General features: G+C 46.0%; 2 protein-coding genes across 2 annotated transcripts in view; one reads left to right on the forward strand and one right to left on the reverse strand.

The window, feature by feature from the left end:
* The window catches only part of kif18a (kinesin family member 18A), a 55,902-nt gene extending 53,465 nt beyond the window's left edge, over positions 1–2,437 (reverse strand). Inside the window, exon 1 of the mRNA XM_056278809.1 lies at positions 2,122–2,437. Coding sequence (XP_056134784.1) covers positions 2,122–2,437 — 316 coding nt within the window. The remainder of the gene's footprint in view (positions 1–2,121) is intronic.
* A 5,367-nt stretch (positions 2,438–7,804) lies between these two features.
* Positions 7,805–22,018, forward strand: part of mettl15 (methyltransferase 15, mitochondrial 12S rRNA N4-cytidine) — a 110,790-nt gene continuing 96,576 nt past the window's right edge. The window contains exons 1-2 of the mRNA XM_056279096.1: positions 7,805–7,831; positions 16,831–17,084. Coding sequence (XP_056135071.1) covers positions 16,848–17,084 — 237 coding nt within the window. The 5' untranslated portion in view covers positions 7,805–7,831; positions 16,831–16,847. The remainder of the gene's footprint in view (positions 7,832–16,830; positions 17,085–22,018) is intronic.

The following is a 22,018-nucleotide window of genomic DNA, read 5'->3' on the forward strand; positions in this document are numbered from 1 at the left end:
ATAACAAGCTCAACCTCATGGAGAGTGTTTGGCTGGAAGAGTATTAGTAGATATTTTATCACACCTGTTCAGGCATCTCACCACTCAGGCTCTTCCAGGTGCAGGAGAAATTGTAGTTCCCAGGAAGCCAACTACTACCACTTGTTTTGGGCCTGCCCAAAAGTAAATATCTTTTGGCATAAGATTTATATCAGAATCAGAATACGTTATTCATCCCCGAGGGGAAATTGGGTAAGATAGAATTAGTGACAATATTTGGGACAAAAATTACCTTTTAATTGGGACGAACTCCTCTTTGGTCTATTACATACAACGCCCACAAACATTAATACAATTTACTTATTTTGAATATTGAGTGTAGCTGCTAGAAAAGCAATTACAAAGAAATGGCTTAAGCCAGACACTCAATCTATAGAGGACTGGTATGATATAATTTATGAAATTTTTGTGATGGAAAGAATCCCCTTCTCTATGAGGCTTCAGGAAACTAAATTTGAGAAAATTTAGGAGAAGTGGAAATTGTATATTTCCCCAAAACGTCCTTTTGTTTAGAATTTTTTATGCAAGTATGGTTTTTGTACTTTTTCTTTCCCTTTTTCTTTTATCGCAAATGGAAAAACACCTCATGTTCTATTTTTGTGTTCTATAATAATAATAATAAAAAAAGAAAGTGGTGTGTGCAGGGAGACCTGCCAGTAAGGAGTTGCAGTAGTCAAGGCGTGATATTACAAGAGCCTGTACCAGGAGTTGTGCTGCATGCTCAGACAGGGAGGGTCTAATTTTCCTGATGTTGTATTGGGCAAATCAGCATGACCGACCAATCGAGGCCACGTGAATCTTAAAGGTTAGTTGGTCATCAATCATGACACCCAGGTTTCGGGCAGACTTTGTGGGCATGAGTTGGGTTGATCAGAGCTGGATATTGATCTGTTGTTGTAAGAATGGACTGGCTGGGATGACAAGGAGCTCAGTCTCAGATAGGTTAAGGTGAAGGTGGTGTTTTTCATCCATGCAGAGATATCAGCAAGGCATGACGATATCCATGCCGAGACTGAGGTCATCTGGCGGGAATGACAGGAAGAGCTGGGTATCGGCAGCATAGCAATGGTATGAGAAACCATGGGAGCGGACGATTGCACCAGGTGAGGAGGTGTATATTGAGAAGAGAAGGGGGCCGAGCACTGACCCTTGAGGTACCCCTGTGGATAAGCCATGCTGTTTGGACATTTCTCCCCTCCAAGATACTCTAAAACAGGGGTGGGCAATCTTATCCAGAAAGGGCCAGTGTTGGTGAAAGTTTTTGTTCCAACCAAGCAGTTACACACCTGATCCCATTAATCAACCAGAGACTTTGCTGAGGAACTTGATTAGGGGGGCACAGGTGTGTAATTGCTTGGTTGGAACATGTCTGTGAATGTTCTCATTCATCCAGGTCATGGTTATCCAAAGGAGTTGAATCAAGTGCAACTGGACTTGGTATATATCCGTGAAGACGTTTCGCCTCTCATCCAAGAGGCTTCCTCAGTTCGTGCCTTTCTGACTAGACCAAGCTAGTCTGACTGGCTGGTGATGAGACTCAGAATTTATCTTCTTTGAAGTCGTTGTCAGAGCTATAGATGTCCATGGCTCTTTGTGTTCCGATGTTTCCGATGTTTGGTTGGAACAAAAACCTTCACCCACGCTGGCCCTTTCTGGATCAGATTGCCCACCCCTGCTCTAAAAGATCTCCCCGAAAGGTAGGACATGAACAAGCGGAGGACAGATCCTGAGATGCCAAGCTCAGTGAGTGTGGAGAGGAGGATTTGGCGGTTAACCATGTCAAAGGCAGCTGACAGATCTAGCAGCAATAAAGCTGAGGACTGACCAGCAGTTCTAGCCAAACGCAGTGATTATGTTACCGACAGGAGTGCAGTCTTGGTAGAGTGACCCCGCTTAAAGCCAGACTGATTCAGATCATACAGATTGTTTTTAGAAAGGACTTCAGAGTGTCATTACCATCTCAAAAGTATCATGCACATAGACTGCTAGGCACTGAGAAGTTAAACTGCTGCCAATATGGTCAGTGAACAGTTTTTTCCAAAGTTACCCCCCCCCCGTTTAATTTAGTTTTTTTTTTTTTACCTGTGCAGTTAAATCCATTCAGCACACCCTCCAGCACACTTTTCGTAGTGTTTTCAAATATTTCCAAATGAGCAGAGTCCTCTCCAAAGACACGATCAAAAACAAATGTAAGGTCTTTGTTTCGCGCCTTGTTGATATTCCTGTTTTGGCTCCTTTGTGGCCCAAAAGATAGGGCCTCTTGATCCTTTGGGTCAAATATTAGCATGTGGTTATCCAAAACTTTGACAACATTCCTGAACTTCTCCGACTTCTCACTGTCGTTGGCTGGCCTCACTCGAACAACCACCTTAACATGGCTGCACACATCACCTGCCATAATGGATGCTCTTCAACAACTTGAGCGTGTGGCTCTAGAACATGGGGGAGGGAGAAAAAAAAAGGTTAAATAGATTCTATGCCCAAGTAGTACATGTATACCGTGATAACAACAATGAAGTCAAATAAAGAATGAAACATTTCCTTAAAAAACAAATGGGGCAGAGAAAGGCAGCAATGGTGGAAAGCTTTGCACTAGTCTGACTGTCAGTACAGGTAAACCTCTAAAAAATTTATTGTAAGCTTCATGTGGTACTAGTGAACTAAAGTATAATAGGGACTATAGACCATAATTATTATAACTGATGTCTTGTCCTCTGAATTGTTGGTAGAGAGTGGGCTCATTTTGACAACCCCTCTAAACAATAAAAATGTGGTTTTTCACCGGTCGACGACTCCACTTTTATCAGTCTTCATCCTGCCCAACCAACATGCGGGTTGTGTAATGACATGACTTTAAGAGAAAAGGGAATTGGCTAAGCCAAATTGGGAGAAAAGAGGGCGAGCCCGCCTTCAGCTACTTCTTTTTCCTAACAGTTCCAAAACATAATGCTAAAATTTATTTTATCTATTTTGTGTGGACTTTCTCTCCATTTTGACCACAATGTGGCTTGTCCAATTTCCTGTGCTCTGCACAGTTGCACATGTACAGTAAGGAGGGTGCAGATGTCCATTAGCATTCTACAGTGTTTCCACTACCATAGCCATTAGTGGGAGAGCCACCCACTAATTGTGAATACCTTTTCACTAATCCCCCTGTCAACAGTGAAATGTAAAAATTTACATTTTAATTTTCACTGAAAAGGAAAACAAATGTGTCTACCAAAAGTTCATTTTACTGTACCAGAAAAACAGGTTTTCTAAAGAATGATCTCTAGCTCTCCGATTTTTTATCCGTGAAATGCGACTTTGTACAATAGTAAATCCATGCAGGAAAGTTGTAATACTGTTGACAGCGTGAATGTCACATGGATACTGTCTGGTATTTTGGTTTTTACTGACTGCAGTGGCTCGCTAATGAGATAGTGACTACGACATGTCATGTTTCAAAGTCAGTATTTGTTTTCCTAAATACTGTTCTCCATTCAACACAGCTGAAAGTTCAAACAAGTTTAGAGGTGACTTATCAAGGCACTAGACTTCTCAAATTTTCATACCATGTGCTTTTTTTTAAAGAACCTACACATTTCACTAAACAAGAACATTTAGCTGTCGGGCGAAAACCACATACCTGCAAATACGGTGATTTTATTTTTCATCATAAACCAAATTTATATGTACCCCTTTAAGGCTTATCAACACCTCAATGTTCCTTGACAAATGTTAAGTGTTTTACAAAACTTGTTAAAATGTAATGTTTGGCTACAAAATGTTGAAACAGTAGTAATTTTTTCAATCCCCTCAAAGTTAGTTCTTTTACAGATACATGCATTCGGTCCGACAATGACAATAATTACCACAGTGAAACTGAATACTTGCAAACATGTTATATTGGAAGGCTGTGGAAAGTTTTAATGGTTGCCAAGGTATGACAACAAAACAGAGTAAAGGAAGCAAACCAGGAAAAATGTTTTGATGATCTCTTCCTTCAGTCAACGACATAACTAGTACATCTCGCCAACCCTTGTCCATAGATTACAGAAAATTTCTAAGGGGAAACTTTGGTACTGTGGAATCAATTTCTATTGCCATGCAGACAATAATCAGTTGTATGTCTGTATGATCACCCCTAATTTACACATTTTTGAGGCAAGTTTGTATGCAATTAAAAACGGTAAGTTATCCAACTGCTGACTTCTTAACTCTGGCAAAACAGAGATACTGGTCATTGGCCCAGCAAGACTATGGCATCGGTCTGAGGAAGTAAAAAATCTGAATAACTGAATATTTAGAGCTCTTTTAAAATCTTGGTGGGTTTTTTTTCATCTTGAATGTGCAAGTATAAATGCAAACTAGCACACTCTGTTAAAAGCTAAATCTCAGAAGGTTTACGTGGGCTAAATATTTTTGTTTAATTTACTGAGGGCTTTGATGAAGCTAGTAATTGTATTGGTGTTTAACCACACCAGATCCCCGTGAGCCACTGAAACAAAACAGACTTGCCAATGCTGTTGAGTCAGTTGCCCCCCAAAGCCAAGCTCAAGAGTTAAACCTCAGTTTCAACTTATTCATGATGTGATATTTGTTGATAAAGTTCTTCTATCATCTTGGTCTACTATATCTGCTAGTTCACAACAACTTTTCTTCTTCAGATGCACCAGTGCCTGCCTTATTACTCCATATTTGGCTGCTGTGGTGAAGATATAAAACATTAAGAACCATTTAATTCATTTTTCCAAGGAAAATCCTAACAGCAACTTTTAACATGAACAACAAAAGCACTGATGATATGGATTTGTGGAAAAGAATTTTCTTATATATGCTAGCAAGTTCAAATATTTAAAAAGAGGCCTGTTTGCCATTCAAAACAATTCCATAATGCTCTAAAAAAATAAAATAAAATAAAAAAGAACAAATGAAAACTTTATATGGAATGATTAATAACAGGGTTACAGATGATTCCTAAAACTGTAAAATATATAAATGCCTCAAACAAAACAGTGGATCCCCCCCCCCCCCCATGGGAATCTCATAGTCTTGTCTAGCCCCATCAGGGCTCTACGCTAACTTTTTGCCCGGAAGGAGTACATCCATCCATCCATTAGCTGAACCGCTTATCCTGCTCTCAGGGTCGCGGGGATACTGGAGCCTATTCCAGCAGCCATTGGGCAGCAGGCGGGGAGACACCCTGGACAGGCCGCCAGGCCATCACGGGGCCGACACACACACACCCACACACACACCCATTTATACCTAGGGACAATTACGGCCAATTCACCTGACTTAGTACATGTCTTTGGACTGTGGGAGGAAACCGGAGCCCGCGGAGAAAACCCACGCAGACACGGGGAGAACATGCAAACTCCACACAGAGGACGACCCGGGACGGCCCCCAAGGTTGGACTACCCCGGGGCTCAAACCCTTGCTGTGAGGCGACCGCGCTAACCACTGCGCCACTGTGCCGCCCTGAAGGAGTACATGTGCTCCTAATTTTTTTCATTTAGGAGCACACAAAGAAATTAAGAAGCACAGTGAAACATGTTCAAGTAACAGACTTCATTAACAAACAACTGATTACATACATATTTACTGCGAATGTGTGTGCGTGTTCCTTGTGTGCAATTATGATGCGAAAACCAGTGGAGGACTATGAAAAGTGGAATGCCCTACTATCTAGACACTAGGAATGGACCTTAAAATATTGAAGAAAAAACCAAAAACAAACTGACAGCTTTTTAAAAACACTGAAATGTTGAAAAAAGCTTTTCAAATAAAATATTTCAAGAGCTTTTTAAAACATTGAACTTTTTTTTTAACATTGAAGCACTGAAACAACTTTTTTGAAACATTGAAGCGGTTTTTAAAATATTGACACTGAATTTTAACAGGCATATTGGTTCTGCAATATAGGTTTTTTTTTTCTCACTCTGCGTGTGTTCACCAGGTACAGTGAGCCTGCTTGTGATTAACCTTTGATGTGCAACTTGTGATGATTTTAGTTTGGTTATATTATTCTACCAAATTCTATATATGAATTATTTTTATGATTCTAGTAAATTCCATACTACATTATTACATTATTCTATTAAATGCATTTTTGAAAATATCCTAAACTGAATATTTAGGTCAACTACTGTTCATACAATAACACTAGGATAATTAACATGTACACTGCAATGGAGATGTCCAAGTACATTTTCTTCATCTTTCATTAAGTCCAATGTTACCAGCTTTACACCAGGATCTCAGGCTGTTCAAAAGTTTGGAAGAGATTTAGATTTTGCTAGGAGCCAAACCAGGTCAAATGTTGAGATAATTTGGAAAATCTTCAGATTAACAGAAAACCAATGCGTACCAACTCAAATGGGTCAACCCTGGTTCAGTGTATGTCATTATCTCAGTTGCTGCATTGTGCACATCTCAAGCCATAACCTATTTAAAGGGGTCAAGGAAAGGTGTTGTGAACGCGTGCTTTGGCTGCCCACTGTTGTCAAAGGATAAAGACATGAAGGCTGTATTTCCTTAACACTGCAGTAAACAAACATTTCTTGATAACCTTATATGCAGTTCTCAACATCTGAACAAGAGTCATGCATGTCTCTCACGTTCTCACAGTGATTAATTTGTCTGTAAATGATTCAGAACCAATAAGACAAGAGATGAGCTACTTTCAAAGATATGATGATAACCAGCTCAGGGCAGCGTGAGATTGTCATATTTTAAAAACCCACAAGCAATAAAGGTTTAAGGTTCTATGGCAATCATGACCAACAGCACACGTGTCTAGGACGAGTATAAAAAGAGTTGGTAACTTAACATTCTGAGACGTTAACCACACACTGACAAAGGCAAGCATTGACCATTCAGCGCATGCGTTTCAAACCCAAGCCTGTTTTGCCAACAGCAACAGGGTGTCACACTAAATTAAAAGAAAACAACGGCACATAAGCTACAACAGCTGAGCTGTGGACACCAGTGTCCAAATGCAATACACAATATATTTGAATAATTTCTTATTAATTATTCTATATGGAGCAGACTCGTTTGCTGTTGATCCTTTCAGAAAGGCTCTCTCACCCAATTACTGCACATCCCAAAAAAAATATAATAAAATCATGGGATCACAATATGTAGTATGATTTAGCCAACTTTCCATACAAATCATATATAAAAATAAGCCCAATACTGACGTTTCAATCCACGGTGCAGCATACGCTGCCATTTTTGCAACGTTTAATGGTCTTTAAACTCACGTCGTAACAAGAGCAAAACATTAATATGGTTAGTGGCAGAACATAGCTACGGGTGGGGGGAGGGGGATGGCTAGCTAGCTAGCTAGCCGTATGGGCTAACCTACCGGCGCTCGCCTACGAATACTAAGCGTTGGCTAAACGGAGCCTTTGCTCGGACCAGTGGCCTTTATTCAAGCCTCGTCCTCCGCGGTCAAACGCAGCACATATTGTCATACCTTCCCCCGAAATCGGTCGACGTTTATCGCGAATCCAGCCGGCGGGAGGTGTTATTTCAGGAGGAACACAAAATCTGACGTTAGCTCCTCACCGCCACATCCGCCAACAACATCACGCGCCAATATTTTGAAAGGCAACCCCCCCCCTCCCGTCGCCCCGGCGATTTCAAACGCGCGTCGTCGGCCATTGGACAGAATGAAGTGACGCGGGCGGCCGCGGGGCGGGGACAAGTGACGCGGGCGGCCATTGGACCAGAGCGATTGACGCGAGCGGGGCGCACGCTTCCGGGAAAGGCGGAGCTACGCACGTCAGTCAGGCGACGACGGTAAGCGCAAGATAATGGCAATGAAATGAAATGAAAGGTCTCGGCCGCGTTTGTGCTGGGCTCCTGCAGTCCGAGGGGCAGTAAAAAAGCATGACGCGAAGCGACCGCGTCACACTACGAGTGCGGGTGGAGTCAGGAGGAGTCGAACTCCTCAGGGGCTTCAAGGTTTGCGCTGCGGTGACGCCGGCGGCTCTTATCGATATTGGACCGCAATGGAGGCGCAGACACGTGTCTATATCTGCCGCTTCCCGTTTAGCTGTCGGATACATTAGTATCCGGACGTCCACCGCCGCGCCTTGTTTGCGCACACGTCGACAACTCGTGTAAGCCAACGCAGCCGTCCAATATGGTGGGAGGCTTATTCCTGCCTTGCCTCGCAGTGTGTAATTGCAGCTGCTGCCCAGTTAGTGCGTGCGCCTGATTGAAATGAACGGCGCAAATGATCAGCGACGGAAAACAGGTTCTCCTTGCGCCACCTGTTTGGTCATATAGGTGACCATTATTATTGATCGGTGGATTATTTTCTGTGCGCGTCTGGTGAACGCTGTTCTGCACAGCTAAGTTGGCCCGAGTCCCTCACAAAACGTGTGGTCTCCCTATACTCCTATATGCGCCAATCAGCGTTAGGCGACTGTGGACGTATCCATCACCCATAATGCAACTCTACCCGAGACCTGCATGTAGAATCTTGACCTGTGGACTGGCACTACGTAATTATTTTAGTTATTGTCTGTTGCCTGTCAGCTTTCTGAGAGAATCACTTAGTGTGTTAAAACAAGGGTATAGTGTGGGCAGGGGCGGATCTACAGGGTGGCAAGGGGTGGCAGCTGCCACCTCTGGGACAAAGTCTTGCCACCCCTGTTGCCACCCCATTTATAAATCAGATAATATGTTTTTAAAGTATATTTTATGTACATGCATGGTTAAGGTCAATGAGACCCGCACCAAACTCATCTCAAACAGAAGTCGCCGATTTAGAATCCCCCCCCTCCCCCCTCACAGGCGCGGATCTACGGGGTGGCAAGGGGTGGCAGCTGCCACCTCTGGGACACAGTCTTGCCACCCCTTTGCCACCCCAGGAAAAAAATCTCTAGATCCACCACTGAGTGTGGGTGAAGAAGATGAAGACCAAAAGCATTGAAGGGATACCAAAGTTGGAAGAAACTTGCACCCAAAACTATCTGAGCCGGGTTAAAAGAGCTGTATTTTGGCAGTCAGTCAGTCAATCGAACAATCGATCAATCAGCAACTTTGCCTTGGGAAATTTGCTGCTTGGTCCGGATTAAAAACATGGGAGACAATCATCGTCTCCCCTTATAGCCTACTATGAAGGTTCACAGTATCCAAAGATTAAAGGAGCACCACTTCTTATACTTTCTAGAATAAGTACTTGTTACTTAGTATTTGGGAATGTGTAAAAATGTCACTTAACAAACCCAAATGGTTATTGTGTACCATCATCTGGAAATGTTTAAAAAAAATGTTGAACACACGCCTCAATTCTACATGTAGAACACTGTATAGCAATATCATTGTACATGTAGGGCTTGATTTATGCTTAAATGTTGGTGTGTCTATATCTGCAGCCTCTTATGTCCTTTAAACATGGACACCACCATCATTGTCCTCTATATCTACACCCCTGTTATACACCTCTTTTTTTTAAATGAGTGGGTGGAGAAAGCTGAAAATTAGTGCTTATCTATCTTAAGGCCACTTTCATTGAAACACACACACACATTTTTGGTTCCCGTTTTGAGTATGAAAGCTCTTATTTGGTTCAGGCAGCAGGATCACGTGTTTCTGGACAGTTCGTGATTTGTTTTATGTGGTGGAACTTTGACATAGTTTCCACGATAAAATAAAAGTAATACTCAATGGTGTGCCATTGAGGGCCCTTTGTATGCAGGTTTTCTTTCTAAACCAACACTACACCCTCTCAATCCAGTGATGGGTGCTCCCCTGACTTTTGGAAGGTGTGCCCATTAGTCAAGTCAGCTTATGTATCGTTGAGTTGGAGAGAAAACACACGGCTCCCCATGGCACAAGGTTGGATATTGCTCGAAGAAATTCTGGATCATCCCTCATACTTGGAAATCAGGAAGCAATTCTTAGTCGATATTTTTTCTAAATCAATAAAGGCAAATAGGTAGCTCACTTTTCCTCTTTGAGTCTGGCCTGACAGAGACCATTTAGCCCTTTTTGACATTAAATGAAAACTTATCGGAGCCACACTGAATCTCATTTGGTCAGAATGTGTTAGTCATTTTTCCTATGCTTAATGTTGTTGGTTGGTTTCCACCAATAAACACGTTGCAGTACCAGTGTAACAAAAACATTCCCTGTTTCTCATTTAAGAAGTTCAATAAATTTTACCTTTTCAAAAACTGCACTTCACAATTCGCAACTAAAGAAGCTGTGAATTGCAAACCAAGTCCAGCCTTGTGCCTTCGCTCGAGGCTCAACATTTTGAAACGCAGTCCTCTGGTATAATGAGGCGGGCTTGTTTCCACGGTAACGTTTACACAAATTTTATTTTTACTTCTCATAAGTTACAGTAGGCATGGTGGTAAAATCTGATCTGACTATAATCATTCTTCGTCACTTCTCCTTTGTGCACTTCATTGCCAACTCTTTAAAAATTGTGTGGTCAGGTGCCCTTGGGTCGCCTTCGCCAACACACACCCTGTCACTGTTCAATTCCCATTACGTTTGCCCATGCATCCCTTTTATTAGAGCGATACATCATTGACAGCACTTTCTGTTCTATGTGTGGTTTAAGCCAGGTGATGTGACTGTGCAAAGAAGTTTTAAACATCTGAATTCTCGTAATAAAGGGCTTAATTGGTTGCAATGCAAACCTTTGGTTAAGAATTCATTTCTAGACTCTTGTTTTATTAAGCATTTTGCTGCTATGTATGAATACCTCTTCCAAGAAAATGTCTTTTACAGTTGCCAGGTGCTGTTAATTGTGCATACAGGCTACTATCCTTGACTGGAATTATTAGAACTTACGTTCCAATGATATTCACTTATGACTTGCACCTGTTGTTGGGAATTATTGCTTTATTAGGTGTATACTACGTATACATCTAAGTGTTTGCAGTGGTGATGGACAGGTTGACGGACGAGGACAGGCAAGAGTCTCAGTGGACTATGATGTTCGCGGATGACACTGTGATCTGTAGTGAGAGTAGGGTGCAGGTGGGGGAGAGCCTGGAGAGGTGGAGGTATGCACTGGAGAGAAGAGGAATGAAAGTCAGTAGGAGCAAGATGGAATACATATGTGTGAATGAGAGGGAGGACAGTGGAATGGTGAGGATGCAAGGAATAGAGGTGACGACGGTGTATGAGTTTAAATACTTGGGGTCAACTGTCCAAAGTAACAGGGAAGTGCAGAAGAGAGGTGGAGAAGAGAGTGCAGGCAGGGTGGAGTGGGTGGAGAAGAGTGTCAGGAGTGATTTGTGACAGAAGGGCACCAGCAAGAGTTAAAGGGAAGGTTTACAAGATGGTTGTGAGACCAGCTATGTTATATGGTTTGGAGACAGTGGCACTGATGAGGAGACAGGAGGTGGAGCTGGAGGTGGCAGAGGTGAAGATGCTAAGATTTTCACTGGGAGTGATGAAGAAGGACAGGATTAGGAACGAGTACATTAGAGGGACAGCTCAGGTTGGACGGTTTGGAGGCAAAGCAAGAGAGGCAAGATTGAGATGGTTTGGTCATGTGTGGAGGAGAGATGTTGGGTATATTGGGAGAAGGATGCTGAATATGGAGCTGCCAGGGAAGAGGAGAAGAGGAAGGCCAAAGAGGAGGTTTATGGATGTGGTGAGGGAGGACATGCAGGTGGCTGGTGTGACAGAGGAAGATGCAGAGGACAGGAAGAGATGGAAACGGATGATCCGCTGTGGCGCCCCCTAACGGGAGCAGCCAAAAGTAGTAGTAGACTATGTAAAACTACCCCCCCCCTTGCAGGCAAGAAGGCAAATAAGGGATTCAAATCAAAACATACGCAGAGCCTGTTCTACAAAAGCTTTTCCCTGGTTGTCACCTGTGCCGTAGAGTATCTCAGTCTTCCGACTTCATCACATCAATAACTACCACAGTAGTCTGCCATGCCAGAATACTGTGCAAGAGAGAGGCTTATTACCACCTTCGTAACCTGATGAACCACTTGCAGTTAGTGTGTTGCAGATTTTATGCAACAGAAGGCAGTTTCTGTTGTCTTTTACTAGCACCTTGCTATTCCAAACATCTCTTATGACAATATTCCTGTTGTCTCTGCCATACTCTATTTTCAACTCGATCATTTTGAAACAAAAACAAAGGGTTATTGATTTTTAGTTTAAGACGTAGCCTTTGCGTCTTTGTGACAAAACGTTCAAAGCATTGTTGAGCTGTGCAGACAACACCCTTTCTTTGCCTCGACTTTAATTCAAGGCAGTGGGATATTGCTTTTGTAGGATAGGAGGCCACGGGTACACATGGACTACACATGAGTGCCACGATTAAAGAGCATGTGTTTAATCACTGGTTGGTACTAACGGGTACTCATTAAATTCGAAATTGACTTTGGCTTGTTAGTTTTGGATGTGTACAAACAAATGAGTAAACAAACAAGAAAATACTAACAAAAAAAATAGAAAAGTACACTCATAAAGGTTTGCATGAACTCTTGATCGACAAAAAGTGATCAGAAGTCATTTTTGGCTACACTTTCCAGATTAATCCCGTTTTTGTTTTTTTGGATTTTTTTTTGTGTATTCGACATTACTGGATGCTTCATTTTGCTTAAACTTGTTTCATTTTGTTTGAATTACTGACACATATGGTGATAGTGGTAACTACATTTGTCTGTCTTCTTCCTTTGGCTGCTCCCGTTAGGGGGCGCCACAGTGGACCATCCGTTTCCATCTCTTCTTGTCCTCTGCATCTTCCTCTGTCACACCAGCCACCTGCATGTCCTCCCTCGCCACATCCATAAACCTCCTCTTTGGCCTTCCTCTTCTCCTCTTCCCTGGCAGCTCCATATTCAGCATCCTTCTCCCAGTATACCCATCATCTCTCCTCCACACATGTCCAAACCATCTCAATCTTGTCTCTCTTGCTTTGTCTCCAAACCGTCCAACCTGAGCTGTCCCTCTAATATACTCGTTCCTAATCCTGTCCTTCTTCGTCACTCCCAGTGAAAATCTTATCATCTTCATCTCTGCCACCTCCAGCTCCTCCTCCTGTCTTTTCATCAGTGCCACTGTCTCCAAACCATACAACATAGCTGGTCTCACAACCATCTTGTAAACCTTCCCTTTAACTCTTTCTGGTACCCTTCTGTTGCAAATCGCTCCTGACAGTCTTCTTCACCCACTCCACCCTGCCTGCCCTCTCTTCTCCACCTCTCTTCTGCACTCCCCGTTACATTGAACAGTTGACCCCAAGTGTCAAAGAAAGTTGAATCAGTTCATCTGGACACAGCGTTTGCTGGTAGATACGTTTCATCGCTCATCTAAGTGACCTCTTCAGTCTCAACTGACTGCAGGTGTCCCCACCCTTATAAACAATACAGTGGCATAACGATGGAAATCAATGATTGGTTTCATATGCAAATATGGGTGTGACCATTAACGAGAGTTTCAATGGCCATGTGTACTATTCACAGACGATTTGGGAATGGTTGCAATCACAGCATTGTAAGATGGTGACAGACGTACTTGTAGCCCCCCCCCCCTCGGTTCAGGGATGGCCGTTCCCTCGTCACATAGACGGCCTCTTTGACTCCCCGTTCAAACCAGCGTTCCTCCCTATCAAGGTTGTGCACATCCTCATCCTTGAAAGAGTGTAGACTGTGGAGTCCTGGCCTGACGTGTTAGCTCTTCTGTGTTGTGCCATCCTCTTGGCCAGCGTCTGTTTGGTTCCCTGATGTACGAGTCACGGCAAGCCTCCTGGCACTTAACAGCGTACACTATATTGCTCTGTTTGTGCCGGGGGACTCGATCCTTGGGGTGGACCAATTTCTGGCGCAGCGTGTGTTGTGGCTTGAAAGCAACTGAGACGCGGTGTTTGGAAAATATGCATCTCAACTTTTCTGACACTGCCGCCACATACAGAATCACCACTGGTTTACGCTTAGGCAGCTCTTGTCCTTCTCTTCTCTCCGATCAGCTGGTGCACTGTTTGGGCGTCTTCCTGGCTTTGACAATTGCCGAGTTAGGATAACCATACTTAAGCAGGGCCTGTTTAATGTGGGATTTCTCCCCTTCCCCGGCCGTTGTGCCGGCGGGGACGTTGTCAGCTCAGTGGTACGCATAAAATGGACTGCATTTATATAGCACTTTTCTAGTCTACCGACCACTCAAAGCTCTTTACAGTGTATATCTCACATTCACCCATTCACGCACACATTGATACACTGGGTGGAGGCTGCCATGCAAGGCGCCAAGCTGCTCATCAGGAGCAGTTTGGGGTTCGGTTTCTTGCTCAAGGACACTTGGACACGCTCTCCGCAGGAGCCGGGGATTGAACGAGCGACCTTCCGATTACTAGATGGCCCGCTCTTCCTCCTGAGCCATGCCATCCTGATGACTCCTAGTTTGTGCTCCAGTGGATGATGAGAGTCGAACCTTAAGTACCGATCAGTATGTGCTGGTTTGCTGTAAACATCAACAACCGAATGTCCCCCATCAGCAGTTACAGTTTCACAGTGTACGAAGGCTAACCTGTCATTTTCCACATCCTCCCTGGTGAACTTGATGTGGTTGTCCACAGAGTTAATGTGGTCGGTGAAATGTGGTACATCCTGAGATTTAATTTTAACCCAGGTGTCGCCCACAAATCTGAACCAATGGCCAGGTGGTGTCCCTGGATAGGACGTCAGATCCCTCTTTTCCACTTCCTCCATGTACAAGTTGGCCACTATAAGCGAGACTGGGGAACCCATAGCACACCCATGTTTCTGCCAATAGTACTGCCCCCTGTATGTGAAATACATGGACTGAAGACACAGCGTCAGGAGCAGACATACTTGGTCAGTGTTAAGGTTGGTCCTACTGCTAAGGGTGGGGTCGTTTTGTAATTTCATATGGACTACCTCCACTGCTTACATGAAGATAGACTTAACATCATAAGTGACCATTGCTTCATCCACCTCCATAACTTATCCACAAAATCCTTAGTGTTCTGAATGTGATGGTCATTACTGCCTACCAACGGGTTAAGTAGAGATGCCAGAAATTTAGAGATGTTATATGTCACTGAGTTAATCATACAAACAAGTGACTGTAATGGCACATCCTGTTCACGTGTCTTAGGTGAACCATACAGACTAGGTGTAGCTTCCCCAGGGCATAATCTATGGTACAAGCTTCTGTCGATAGCATTGTCCTGTTCTTACGCCTCTGTCGCCATCTTACAACACCGTGATAGCAACTATTCTCCAATCCTCTGTGAATAGTGCACATCGCCATTGAAACTCGAGTTAATGGTCACGCCCATATTTGCATATGAAACCGATCGTTGGTTTCGGTCGTTGTTTGTAAGGGTGGGGACACTTGCAGTCAGTTGAGACTGAAGAGGTCACTTGGATGAGTGATGAGACGTTTCTGTCAGTAATCGTGTCCAGATGAACTGATTCAGCTTCCTGTGCTCTTCTTACCTGCATTAGTGAGCACGCATCAAGACATTTCGACCCCAAGTAGTTAAACTCATACGCCTTTGTCACCTCTACTCCTTGCATCCTCACCATTGCACTGTCCTCCCTCTCATTCAGGCCAATGTAGTCCGTCTTGCTCCTGCTGACTTTCGTTCCTCTTCTCTCCGTTGGTCTTGACTCATCTAAATCCCCCGAAAACGTTCTAAATGAGAACGAGTCGCCAGTGCCGCAGTGTCATTCGCCCTCCCACCAGCAAACAGAAAGCACGGTACGGGCTTGGCCTGCCGTGTCTGCTCGTTAGCCACAACAACTGCACTTCTAGGAGGTGACTGCTGCGTGCCATGGTCTTCTGCTTTTGGTTGCGTTGGTAAAAACGTAAACCGATGTGCGTCGTGTCATTTCCTCTGTAAAGTACTACCTGACGATAACTAATAAAACGAGCAATGTAAAATGTGTTCATGGCTTCGATCTTCAGGGTTTAGCTATTGTTAAATTTGCCACTGACAGGGGCATCCGGGTAGCATAGTGGTCTGTTCTGTTGCTTACCAACATGGGGATCGCCAGTTTGAATCCCCGTGTTACCTCCGGCTTGGCCGGGCGTCCCTACAGGCACAATTGGTCGCTCTTTGGGTGGGAAGCCGGATGTGGGTATGTGTCCTGGTCACTGCACCAGCGCCTCCTCTGGTCGGTTGGGGCACCTGTTCAGGGTGGAGGGGGAACTGGGGGGGAATAGCGTGATCCTCCCACGCGCTACGTACCCCTGGTGAAACTCCTCACTGTCAGGTGAAAAGAAGCGGCTGGTGACCCCACATGTATGGGAGGAGGCATGTGGTAGTCTGCAGCCCTCCCCGGATGAGCAGAGGGGGTGGAGCAGTGACCGGGATGGCTCGGGAGAGTGGGGTAGCTGGCCGGGTACAATTTGGGAGAAAAAAGGGGGGAAATCCAGAGGAAAGCCAGAGGTAACACGGGGTTTCGAACCGGCGATCCCCGTGTTGGCAGGCAACGGAATAGACCACCACACCACCCGGACGCCCCTTTAAATCTTAATTTTATAACTAGCTAGACATAGCCATAAACTAGATTTGCTTTTTTTGTATACTTTTTTTACATTTTTCAACAATTTGAAATCCAAGAAGTTGTAACACGATTTTCAAATCCTGCCATCTAAAGTGTTGTACCCGTCCATTTTCAAGTAGTTTCTCAGAATCCAAGGTGAAATAGTAAGCGCCGTGGAACACATGGTCTTAATAGTAGTGACAGATCATTATTATAGTATGTGTATAATATCTAACAAAAATTGTCTTCTGTTTATTCACCGCACCGCCCCTTTTCTGTTTTTCCTCTCTCATTTTCTAGCACTTTTCATCAGTCCCATGATGTACCACAAGTTTATCATCTCCAGCGTGAGGTCGTGGAAAGCGACCTACGCTGCTTGGAGAACGATGAGGTCTCGAAGGTTCTGTGTACAGTCGCACATGGCTGGTCCGTCTTCTGGACCTGGTCCACAGAGCGCCTCGCAGACACTCCCTCATGATGTTGCTGAGAGTCCCCCTCACACGCCCGTCATGCTCCAAGAGGTGCTTCACTGCTTAGACATCCGGCCGGGTCAGGTGAGGGTTTGTCAGTGTCTCTCCGGCTGTCTCTACAATGTTGGGGGCCGCAGGTTACTTAGCCGTGTGTATTTCATTGATTTGAGATGTTCTCTGTGGATGCATATTGTGAAAGGTGAGATTGGGGGGGGGCGGGTAGGGTGGGCACGAATGTGGTGCTTTCAAACTATCCATGTGCAGATGTCTTAACAGGGGAAATCTGCAGATTTTTTTAAATGTGTGCTTTGCAGCAGTCGCCAGTCACCCTGCAGACACGGTCTCTTGGCTATCTTTAGCCGGGCTGTGACTGGCGAGCAGCACACCCTGATTTGCGTATATCTGAGGGGGGAAATGGGTGGAATTACTCGGAAGTTCAGCATTTCATCCACGCACGATGTAACTCGACTTCCTTCGCTAAAAACACGCACGAGGTGGACAGGATGGCCGTCGCCGTGCTCTTACTTAATGTATGTACTAGTGGGACAGATGGGCATGAGTCAAAAGCCTTCTGGTGCTGTGGGCAGCATGGGAGGGAATCGGTGCCCTGCTTCCACAAAGCATCGGCCGTGCAGGTGGGGGCCACGGGTCAACAACTCAGTCAGGAATTGCTCTACTGCACGGCTGTTGGCAGGACACAGGGTGCTGCGTCGCTCCTGCCTGAACTTTAGCACCTCCAAACTCCTCCGCTGCCCGCCCATTTGCCAACTGGCCCAAGACAGCTTGCCAATCGGTTGCTATTAAAAACAGAATGTCGGTTTTTTTTGGTTTTTTTTTGGTCACGCAGTACATATGGTGAACCTCTACTTAGCGTAACAATCCTGATCAAATGTTGTGTAGTTGCATCCAAAACTGTCATTTCTAAATTTTATTCCTCCATCTGAGTCGGCCATGTTTAAACGAATGGTTAACCCAGCCTGAAACCTGTGCTATAAATCCTACAGCTTGGTCGGTCGTCCCTACGGTGTCCGTGGGTGGGAAGCCGGATGTGGGTGTGTGTCCTGGTCGCTGCACTAGCGCCTCCTCTGGTTGGTCGGGGCGCCTGTTCGTGGGGGGGAATAGCGTGACCCTCCCACGCGCTACGTTCCCCTGGCGAAACTCCTCGTTGTCAGGTGAAAAGAAGCAGCTGGTGACTCCCCGTGTATCGGAGGAGGCATGTGGTAGTCTGCAGCCCTCCCCGGATCGGCAGAGGGGGTGGAGCAGCGACCAGGATGGCTCGGAAGAGTGGGGGAATTGGCCAGATACAATTGGGGGGGGGGGGTCCAAATCGGTGAGGGTTGGATGGAGCGGGAGATTGACAGGCGGATTGGTGCAGCATCAGCAGTAATGTGAACGTTGTACCGCACCGTTGTGGTGAAGAGGGAGCTGAGCCGGGAGGCAAAGCTCTCAATTTACCAGTCAGTCTTTGTTCCAACCCTCACCTGTGGTCATGAGCTTTGGGTAGTGACTGAAAGGGTGAGATCACGGATACACTGGCTGAAATGAGTTTCCTCCGTAGGGTGTCTGGGCTCAGCCTTAGACATAGGGCGAGGAGCTCGGACATCCGGAGGGAGCTCGGAGTAGAGCCGCTGCTCCTTCGCGTCGAAAGGAGCCACTTGAGGTGGTTCGGGCATCTGATCAGGACGCCTCCTGGGCGCCTTCCTTTGGAGGTTTTCCGGGCACATCCAACTGGGAGGAGACCCCGGGGTTGACCCAGAACTCGCTGCAGGGACTGCATGTCCAATCTGGCCTGGGAATGCCTTGGGATCCCCCAGGAGGAGCTGGACGGTGTTGCTGGGTAGAGGGACGTCTGGAGTGCCCTACTTAGCTTGCTGCCACCACGACCCCACCCCGGAGAAGCGGCTGAAGAAGAATCAATGAATGAAAAAAGAAAAAAACCTACGGCTGAATTGCAGTTTCAGCTGTGCGATATAACAACTGCATCCTATAGTCCTCTATGGGGGACTCGGCTAGATGTTTATCCTCAGCAGTGATTCACACGGCTAACTGGTGTAAAGACCGCCACGTCCTCTCCGTCTCAGTCTAGCAGTCAGGGGCACTCTCCACACAGATAGTACCCTCCCTCAGCCACAGCCTCCATCCAGCCAGTCACATCTGTAGTGGATAAGTGAGGGTGTCTCTAATAAAGTAATGGCCGAGGAGAGGAAGACCTACCCTCCGCATCGGGAAAACACTCATCCAAACGATCAAGGAGACCACCATTAACATCCTCACTGCTATTTTAAAGCAATCGCCCATCTATCGTCGCTCTCGTCGGCCACACCGGGGTCGGGATGAACGGAGCACTTAAACGACGATTGGTGCCTGAGAGCGGCGTGTAGTGCAGTCGGACCGAAGTGGGTAAGTGGAGGCTTTCAGCGCCCCGCTGCCTCCCACACATGGGGTCTGATTGTGTAGGTGTTCATACAGGTAGCTGATCCGCACTTAGCCTGCCCCCTATTTTCCCGCCGCGTTACGGACGCCGTCTTCTCACATTGTCAGGTCTGGAATAGTACTTAGTGCCATTAGTTTAATCAAAACACAACCGTTCTGTTACTTAAGACGTACGGCGCCCCATTAAAATGTCCTACACCTTTATTCAGGACAATGATTGCGTTCTTTTGTTTGACACTTTCTGGCGATGAACACGCCATGCACAATGGAGGAGTAAGTTGTTTCTCTTGTAAAAACACAACATCAACAACAACAACAAAAACTGAATGACCATGATTGAAACAGTCAGTACAGGGCGTCCGGGTGGCGTGGCGGTCTATTCCGTTGCCGACCAACACGGGGATCGCCGGTTCCAATCCCCGTGTTTCCTCCGGCTTGGTCGGGCGTCCCTACAGACACAATGGGCCGTGTCTGCAGGTGGGAAGCCGGATGCGGGTGTGTGTCCTGGTCGCCGCACTAGCGCCTCCTCTGGTCGGTCGGGGCACGTGTGCGGGGGGGAATAGCGTGATCCTCCCACGCGCTACGTCCCCCCTGGTGAAACTCCTCACTGTCAGGTGAAAAGAAGCGGTTGGCGACTCCACATGTATGGGAGGAGGCACGTGGTAGTCTGCAGCCCTCCCCCGGATCGGCAGAGGGGGTGGAGCAGCGACCGGGACGGCTCGGAAGGGTGGGGTAATTGGCCAAGTACAACTGGGGAGAAAAAGGGGGAAAATCCACAAACAAAAAAATAGAAACTGTCAGTGCTATGAGAAACAAGGTCACGTGATAGGCTCTCGCCATTTGAATTATTTTAAGATTCTGACGATGATATGCTAAAATTAACAGCCGTTCCTTTTGAAATATTGAATAATGAGTTTATGTTTGGACTCTCACAGATTTTCTCCATTGCTTACAATGTGAGGGAAGTGCCTTGAGTTAAGGTTGCTTTTCCTTTCCATTGGCTATGAAATGTAGGAGCATTTGAGCTAAGGGAAAAGTGAATATTCATTCATTCTTCTTCAGCCACTTCTCCGGGGTCGGGTCGCGGTGGCAGCAAGCTAAGTAGGGCACTCCAGACGTCCCTCTCCTCAGCAACGCCCTCCAGCTCCTCCTGGGGGATCCCAAGGCGTTCCCAGGCCAGATTAGACATGTAGTCTCTCTAGCAAGTTCTGAGTCAAGCCCGGGGTCTCCTCCCAGTTGGCCGTGCCCGGAAAACCTCCAAAGGAAGGCGCCCAGGAGGCATCCTGATCAGATGCCTGAACCACCTCAACTGGCTCCTTTCGACGCGAAGGAGCAGCGGCTCTACTCCGAGCTCCCTCCGGATATCCGAGCTCCTCACCCTATCTCTAAGGCTGAGCCCAGACACCCTACGGAGGAAACCATTTCAGCCGCTTGTATCCGCCATCTCACTTTTCCTCTGGCAGGAGAAGTGAATATGGTCAATTCTAATTTATAAAAATAAAAATTCTTGAAATAAGAAATATTATTTATGAAGAGGAGGAAAAAGATGATTCTTTTCCCCAACAGTAGCCCACATCTTTACTCGGTAGCTCACTAACATTCCAGCACATCTTGGGTAAACTTAGGGTGGAGGTGAGACCGGGGTCGTGAAGAGAGGGGCGAGTAATCCGAACATTCACATCCATTTGCTGTCGTGCCCGAGGCTGTCCATCAGTCCTCGCCATGTTGTCGACGCCAAATCTTGGCCATTTCTCCCAGCATCCTCTGCTGCGCCGTCTGCAATAGCTGAGCCGTAGCGTTCAGCAGTCCGAGCCTGTTATCGTACGATGGTGTCGTGCATATTGATGCTGTTGCAGCGTCAACATGTGACGTGGAAGGTACCCTGTGGCGTCTGTATGAGACGTGGCAGGTTAGCCGCCGCACAGCCCTTAACCGCTAGCTAACCCGTTTGTCACTGATAATCATTAAACAGGGTAGAAGTTTTGCACCGGAGTCCACGGAAGACCCGCCATGTCTCCGCACAGGCGCCAAAGGTTACCCTGCGTGTAACATGGCCGCGCTTTGTCAGTAGTGTCAAAATACGATTCCGTGGAATGTCATCGGCTGCATTTCGTATCACGTCACCATCCGAAATAGCTGAGGGTGGCTGATGAGCCACAGGTTCACGGTAACCTTCTTCGGGCTACAATTAGGTCCTTGGAGGCGGAGTGTGGCTCATGCGCTGCCAGAAGATGGTCATCTTATCAAGGTAATTGGATGTCACATAGATGGCCAGGTGTTAAGCACGGACAAAAGGTCTTATTTATTATCTCCGCCAACCTACGAGGAACACACTGTCCGCGGCGCTGACGTTCCTCCCTCCCTCAAGGGAGTTCTGAGAGGACGGCGTCTCCCTGGGAGCCTGAAGCACTTTTACCGTGCTGATAACTAGATTTCTCTTATCCTCGCTGTTATTGCAATAACGAGTTGCAACCCCTTTTTACGCAGTCTGTTTCTCAAGTACCTCTGGATCTGGAACATCGGCCCGTCTTTCTTTCCCCTTTATACTCCCGTCTGTGTCACATTTGAGGTGGATTCAGTAATCC

The sequence above is a fragment of the Lampris incognitus genome, chromosome 4, assembly GCF_029633865.1.
Source record: "Lampris incognitus isolate fLamInc1 chromosome 4, fLamInc1.hap2, whole genome shotgun sequence".
NCBI classification, from domain to species: Eukaryota; Metazoa; Chordata; class Actinopteri; order Lampriformes; family Lampridae; genus Lampris; species Lampris incognitus.